The sequence below is a fragment of the Sinocyclocheilus grahami genome, unplaced genomic scaffold, assembly GCF_001515645.1.
Source record: "Sinocyclocheilus grahami isolate Dianchi unplaced genomic scaffold, SAMN03320097.WGS_v1.1 scaffold4730.1, whole genome shotgun sequence".
Lineage (NCBI taxonomy): Eukaryota > Metazoa > Chordata > Actinopteri > Cypriniformes > Cyprinidae > Sinocyclocheilus > Sinocyclocheilus grahami.
The window spans coordinates 6,550-14,591 of record NW_015509615.1 but is presented as its reverse complement, the minus strand read 5'-3'; the positions used below and the strand labels follow the sequence as shown (position 1 = coordinate 14,591).

Here is an 8,042-nt window from a genome sequence, read left to right as displayed (position 1 = left end):
ACACTCACACACACACACACACTCTCTCTCTCACACACACACACTGATTTTACTATCTATATGAGGATTTATTACAGTTACTGATTTATCATGCAGCTCAAAGAATTATGTGTATAATAACTCGTCAATCTATTCTGATACATCAAATCAGTTTCACTGTTGATCCAATAAAAACATAAACCCCAGGATAGAGGGGCTGAGTGAATGTGGTCTGTACTGTGTGGATGAGGCTCATTGTGTCAGAGACGCTGTAGAAGGACAGAGTTCCTGCACTGTGATCCACAAACACTCCTATTCTCCTGCTGATATCATCCTCATCATCATCATCATAAAACACTCCTGTTCTGCTGCTGTTGATGGGCTTCACAGGGAGAGCAGTGTGTTTGTTATTGTGTCTGAATGAGTAACTGTAGGAAGAGCAGAACAAACTCCAGGACTGATCATTATATCCAAACCAACACTCATCGCCCCGTCCCTTCCTGCTGATGCTCTTATATGACACTGATATACACACATCTCCACTCCACTCAATCTCCCAGTAACAGCGTCCACACACACTTTCTCTACACAACACCTGAAACACACAATCAAATCTGTCTGGATGATCAGGATACGACTGTTTCTCTCCAACACCTGTCACCTTTCTGTTCTCCTCAGACAGAATGAGTTGAGTGTGTGCTGTGTTTGGATCGTGTATAATAACTCGTCAATCTATTCTGATACATCAAATCAGTTTCACTGTTGACCCAATAAAAACATAAATCCCAGGATAGACCGGCTGAGTGAATGTGGTCTGGACTGTGTGGATGAGGCTCATTGTGTCAGAGACGCTGTAGAAGGACAGAGTTCCTGCACTGTGATCCACAAACACTCCTATTCTCCTGCTGATATCATCATCATCATCATCATCATCATCATCATCATAAAACACTCCTGTTCTCCTGACATAATCATACACTCCTATTCTACTGCTGCTGATGGGCTTCACAGGGAGAGCAGTGTGTTTGTTATTGTGTCTGAATGAGTAACTGAAGGGAGAGCAGAACAAACTCCAGGACTGATCATTAAATCCAAACCAACACTCATCACCCCGTCCCTTCCTGCTGATGCTCTTATATGACACTGATATACACACATCTCCACTCCACTCAATCTCCCAGTAACAGCGTCCACACACACTCTCTCTACACAACACCTGGGGATACACATCAAATCTGTCTGGATGATCAGGATACGACTGTTTCTCTTCCACACCTGTCACTGTTCTGTTCTCCTCAGACAGTCTGAGACGAGTGTGTGCTGTGTTTGGATCCAGTGTGAGAAAACAGGCATCTGAACACAAGAACAGAGACATTAATAACACAACAATCACTACAGCTGTGTGTGTGTTTTATATATGAGTGTGTATGTGTTTTATATATGTGTGTGTGTGTGTAGACGTACATTTCTTTAGTCCTGCTGTAATCCTGGATTCTCCTCCATGATCCACGCTAGAAAACACACACAGAGACACATTCAGTCAGTGAACACAAGTTTTAGTTTGACAGATTTAAAAAATATTAGACAGAAATTAAGTTTAAATGAGTGGTTGCTATGGTACTTGGGGTGGTTGCTATGCTGTTGATAACATGTTCTGTGTGGTTGCTAGGCAGTTGCTAGGGCACACGGGGTGGTAGCTAGGGTCTCGCTATGCAGTTGCTAGTGTTATCGTCACATTGCTAGCATGTTTTGGAATGATTTAGCATGTTCTAGCCTTGATTGAGTCTCAAGGGATTCTGGGAGTTTAGATTAGAATTTTGTCAGTTTGAGTTTGAATAGTCGTGGCTCATCTGAACATTCCGTTGATGTAAGTCTGTTTTTATCAGTGAAACAACATACAGAACTACCACATTTTGCTATAAGTTTGATTGCATCATATAATAATAGCTGTTAATAGTGTTCATCGTCTGTTTTATTACGTCTTAAATTGATTTTTCCGTACATTTCTGCCATATGTACATTAACTGACAGTCACCACTGATAAGCTACCACTAAATATTGTAGAAACTTAATTTGCTGTAAAGTTGCTTTGCAATGTTTTGTATCATGAAAAACGCTGTACAAATAAACTTGACTTAATGCATTATAAAAATGTAAAACATTCAGACAGTAAAATATATATTTATGTATTATTTAATTAAAAGGCTATAATTGATTGATAATAATTATTTAAATTAATATAGCCTAATAATTGATACTTTTGCCTCCATTTTCTTAAAAAAAATGGTTTAAAGGCTGAAATGTGAAGTTAATCATTCTAAAAACCTTTTTGTTTTTGTGAAAACTTGTCTCTCAACTCTAAATCATGCTTTTTACAGTCATTTTAATTTTATTTGTGCAGGTGTTAAAAAGTCTTAAATATGAGCTTAAATATCCTGCAGATACCATGGTCTGCCAAAAAACACCAATTTATGTTTTAAGGTAGGCCTATATAACTGTCCGGACCTCAGCTGGTGAGGAGGGTTCATTACTGGACCTCAAGCAGCTTTAGTTGAAGACCCCTGGTCTGTGGGATTTTTATGGTTCTTAATCTTTTTCTTTCATTTTTTCTTTATTTTCAGGTGTTTCTCAGAGACTGAACTGGTTTAAAGTGCAGAGATTCTGCAGCAATAAAATCTCTTCCTGAACTTCACAAGAGCTTGAAGAAACACAGCGGTGAAATCAACACAGTAATATTTGTCTGTACTATCAAAAATACATCTGAATCAGAAATGTTCATGATTTCCATCATTCTGACAGATAACAGATATTGTATTTCCCTGCTTTAGAAACTCTGATAACAGAGATCAGAAATGAATAAGAGACAATTAAATTTTAAAGCATCTGATGAAAACAAACCTGGAAAGAGATGTGAAGACCAGAGATTCTTAGAGCATTCAGTGAATTATTCATGGGATGAAAAAATACAAAAGAGCAAAATGCAAATGAAAGATGAAAATAATCAGGATGAAACGAATGAAAAAGCTCTTCTATAGAGAATGTGAAGCTACGTCATACTCCATTCAGGGAGGATCGTCCTCTGCTACAAACGCTGGACGCTCGCTGCTGCTTCAGTGTCATACTGCAGAATATCCAAATAAAAGTATGTTCAACAAGCTGACAGAAGTCCATCCATTTCTTTGTTGGAAACAATTCAGTGACGAAGTATGATTGTTGTCATTGTAAATATAAATTTTTCCATGACCACGGAGGAGAGTCAGAGATTGTGGGTCACATTCAGCGGACAGACATGAGCATACTGTATTTTTATATTTATTTCAACAAATTACAACCAAAATCAAATGCTTGGGAGCTTATGAACAGATTTGAGGCATTTTGAAATGCTGACAGTGATGCTAAAAGACATGCAGATGAGCCAGAGCCGGCGTCAGCGCAGCACTGATGAGGGGGCAGCTGAGGTAACGAAAGGGGGCGATTACGTAGCACAAAGTAAAAAAAAAACATATGTGGCCCATTCACGTTTTTCTCGGACCGTAAACAAACATGCCCGCTACTATTAGAATACTGGGTTCGCACTGATAGTGTTTTGGTCGCGAGACTTGGTCAGTGGAAGGTTTTTTTTATATATTTTTTTTTAACCGCAAGGTCTAGACACATGTTTTTCGAAGCTGAATTTCTTTGTACTTGAGCGCCGTGTTTTAGAATGATGTATTATGCACGAAAAGCTGCTATAAAGACCTGAGACGACCGCAGCATTCAAACACAAATGCAAAGACGTCATGCTTGACATACTTCAGTTGATCCAATGAGCAGTTTGGGTCCTCCTGTTTTTCAGAGAGCAGCTTGACTCCTGAATCTCCCAGGTGATTGTAGTTCAGATCCAGCTCTCTCAGGTGTGAGGGGTTTGAACTCAGAGCTGAAGACACATAACCACAGCCTTCCTCTGTCACCATACAGCCAGACAATCTACAAATACAGCAATAGTCCATGTGACATCTCTTACACACATTTATACTTATTTCAGCCATTAATTGTGGTCATGTCTTAAGGTTTACTTTGTTAAAAAAAACTTCTCCCTCATTAGAAATGCAATAATGTCACTGTCAGTACATGATGTCAATGATTTAAAACAAAAAAGCTAAAACGCCATGTAAACATTATAAATAAAATGATGGAAACGGCTGTCCAGTGGAGTTGTGTCACTGGTTTTACTGCTGAACAAACAACACTTGTTAAGAAAAAAATCTAGACTTTTGACATCACTTTCTATTTAAATCTATTTGGCATCACTTTCTACTGTCCTTTCACCTTGGAAGAATACATATTGTAATGTCTGATTACTTTTCTTAGGGAATTAATTATTATTAATTCATTCAGGTTTTGAGAGGACTCGAATCTGAAAATTTGAAGTCACCCTGATTAGAACTGATTTCGAATTTGTAATAGTTTACACCTTATCAACGGTCGTCCAGCGAGACGTTAATGTCCGTGTACATTACCGATTCTGTTCATATTACTTCGTGGCCAACGACACAAACAAAATGGTAATCTTATGAAATTTTGAGCAAGGTAACAAGGATCTAGGCAGAGTTTTAACTTTAAAATGTCACAACACAAGACAATGATTCCTTATATATGAAACATGAATTTATTGGCTATTCTAAATTACATTGACCTAAGCTAAGACAGACACATACACACACACACACACACACACACACACATATACAGTTCTGAAGAATGATGTTAACAGAGTTTTGAGGAAAGCCCAAAGTTTTAGCAAGATATTCGCTACAGTTCTCTTACTTGCAACCTGAGAAAATCACAAAGCAGAGATTTGGCTTGTTTTAGCAAGATATTAGCTACAGTTCTTTTACTTGCAACCTGAGAAAATCACAAAGCAGAGACTTTGCTTAGGTTTACTGCTTAAAATTATCTCGGCACCAGTTCAGCAGATAGAAGATTTAGCTTGTTTACTTGCGTTTTTGGGTGACAGCTGAAAAGCTGAGTTTCCTTGTTTGGCTGCTTGAGGGAATTCCGTTGCTGATTGGTTACTGAGATGACGTCAGGATGGCGTCCCTTTTTGGAAGCCCTCCGGAGATTGGTTGGTTTCTTGATGACGCAGAGGCTTGAGCCGTTCTGCTGAAAAAGTCTGAGTTTGCCTTCAGCTAAATATCTACAGCGGATCTAAATATTCATAATTAATTATAACTAGTTATGATTAATTATTCATAATTTCCTCATGAGCTGATTCGTTACAATACTATTAACATTTACTTCATTTCAACATTCTGCATTTGTCATGCCCATTCGTTCAAGATTAAACTTCACATATTACACACATTTTAATAACCTTATTTCCTAAAAAAGGGTAATAAAACACTGATTAAAGTTGCACCGATTACATGAAACACATCAAGCATATATATAAGACATACAACATATTATTTGTGAATCTGGTTGCCCTGTTATGCGCATAAATGATTATCTGTTGAAATTGTCTGTTGTAAGTTTCATGTCCCTTTGTCTGTGACAGGAGAAACGCGCGCTTTTCTGAAAGTAGTAAAAGGATGCGTCCCTTTTTTGGAATGCAGGGGGAAAAGGGGAGGTGTCCTGAGGTCATGCCCATGTCACGAGTGTATGTCTGCCATTCTTCTTGCTAGGACATGAAGCTATAAAATTGTCTCTTTGTTGACGGGATTCGCAATTTATGCGTTAAACGGTCATGTGGTCCAGGCGAGTCTGTCGCTGGAACATTTCCAGTTACCATGTTCTTGGTTCTGTTGTTTATTAGCTAGTTTATTTATGCTGAAGTCAGTCACATTACACTGCACCTCTGATCCTTGAGGGGTTTTTCAGACAGGGGGAGTTTCTCCTCCTCTGGTGAGTTAGGGTTTAAGCACTGTTTTATTTGAGTCTCTTGAGACGATAAGCTAGATAGTACAGGACTGCTGAGACACTTCACTGACCCTGCATGAGTTTTACGACCACAGCTGGCTGCATAGGGTGCTTCTCAGTTTGTCTCAATGGAATGTGATTGTTTCATGTGTGACTCAATAGTGTAAGTGGGTCCGTTCGAAGACAGAGATCCTACAATATCGTCATTGTCATGTTGAAAATATGCCCACCAACGCAAGCAAAGGAGGAGAGGGTAGCATGTTCTGTTTCAAGTTGCGTGAATTCATGACAGTATTAATTTAAAAAAAAAACTTCATCACTCATGCATCCCTATATAAGAGCTTTACTACCCTACCACCAAACACTCTCACTGTACTCCTCCTCTAGCAGCACCTGTTAGATCTGAAATGATTGACGTGATCTCATGAGACCCAAGTATGGATTCCTAGAGGTCTATATTTTGTAAATATGGGTCTTGGAAAAGGCTAAATGAGTTTATTGTGCTTTGGCTACAGTCGGTAGTTTCAGTGAGGACAACAACCATGCATGTCACTTCTGCAGGCTGCATCTTACTCGGTGAGATACACAGTCACTCTTTTCATAGCTTTTGCAGGCTCTGAAACACTTGCTTGGTATTTCTCCTGCTCTTTTTCTAGCAAAAAATCACTCATCACTAAATTAAAATGAAGGCCTGATTATTTCAGGGGCCTTGTCACAAGTCCATTGTTTTTGAATTTCTGTGTTACTGTTATGTCCCAGTGAGTGCTGGGCCTGTGTTTTTTCTTGTTTTGTTTTTGGTTTGCAGGTATACTGGTTATTGTGGGTGTGTCTTTCCACCTGAGGCTTATTATGCGGAGCTATAAAAACTGCAGCGCTGATGTGGACGGGGGCACGATGTGACCACACTAACCAGACCTGCTGCTTTCTCTTTTGTTTTGTTGTTTATTTTGTTTGCATACAGTTCAGACCTTGAGCTTACAGTCCACTGTTATGCACGCTTACATCACTGACTTACAATAATACTGACTACTGACTGTTTGAATACCTTTGTTAATTATGCTTTTGTTAAATAAACTACTTTTCTTTACTACTTGCTGGTCTGTGTTGGCTCTTGTTTATGTTGCAATTTGGAGCCGGTTGTAACAGTTACTTTTGCTATATTACTTTAATTGTTTTGGTTCAACATACTTATCTTTTGATCAATAACACTTGCTTGGTATTTCTCCTGCTCTTTTTCTAGCAAAAAATCACTCATCACTAAATTAAAATGAAGGCCTGATTATTTCAGGGGCCTTGTCACAAGTCCATTGTTTTTGAATTTCTGTGTTACTGTTATGTCCCAGTGAGTGCTGGGCCTGTGTTTTTTTCTTGTTTTGTTTTGGGTTTGCAGGTATACTGGTTATTGTGGGTGTGTCTTTCCACCTGAGGCTTATTATGCGGAGCTATAAAAACTGCAGCGCTGATGTGGACGGGGGCACGATGTGACCACACTAACCAGACCTGCTGCTTTCTCTTTTGTTTTGTTGTTTATTTTGTTTGCATACAGTTCAGACCTTGAGCTTACAGTCCACAGTCATGCACGCTTACATCACTGACTTACAATAATACTGACTACTGACTGTTTGAATACCTTTGTTAAGGTGGGTGTACACGGTGTGATTTTTGCTGTCGTACGAGCTCGCAGGCGATTTTTCCATGTGAGAAGAATTACGGGCCGATCCGAGATGTTACGAGCACCTCCCGTCCTCCCGATAATTTTCAAACGTAAAAAAATCGGATGCTGTCGGTTTAAATTCGTGGCGTATGTGCGGTTGAACGAGACGATTTGGCGATCCATCTGAAGTTGACCAATCAGAAGATGACAAAAATCATATAGTCTATAATAATTTTAGTTTAATTATACAGTTCTATTGTTTATTTGTTACTCCGAATGTGCCAAATTTGCCGTTCAGCTTTATGAATGAATATGCCTGTTGTCTTTCCGGCAAAACGAGCAGAAATTCAGAAATGGCCTACTCCCTCGTGTTCTTTATGAAGAACAGAAAGTCCATGCTTTTCAGCCATTGTCTTTGCCATGTCCTTTGTCTTCAGTTTTTTTTTTGGACGTCACAAGCCGCCTGCCACAAAGAAAACTATTTCGTCCTCAGAATCCATATTTTTATGAA

At 39.0% G+C, this 8,042-nt stretch overlaps 2 protein-coding genes across 2 annotated transcripts in view; both read right to left on the bottom strand.

The window, feature by feature from the left end:
* Positions 1–142: 142 nt before the first annotated feature.
* On the bottom strand, positions 143–688 carry LOC107576965 (stonustoxin subunit beta-like; the record flags this gene model as incomplete). Its single annotated transcript, XM_016263084.1, has 2 exons — positions 143–291; positions 340–688. Coding segments are annotated over 2 exons (498 nt in total), but the record flags the coding sequence as incomplete, so codon positions are not given.
* Positions 689–724: 36 nt separating this feature from the next.
* LOC107576964 (stonustoxin subunit alpha-like) overlaps positions 725–8,042 on the bottom strand; it is a gene marked incomplete at its 5' end in the record, with an annotated part of 10,290 nt that continues 2,972 nt past the window's right edge. Inside the window, 4 exons of the mRNA XM_016263083.1 lie at positions 725–884; positions 957–1,332; positions 1,444–1,490; positions 3,772–3,945. Of these exons, the coding sequence (XP_016118569.1) occupies positions 725–884; positions 957–1,332; positions 1,444–1,490; positions 3,772–3,945 (757 nt within the window). The remainder of the gene's footprint in view (positions 885–956; positions 1,333–1,443; positions 1,491–3,771; positions 3,946–8,042) is intronic.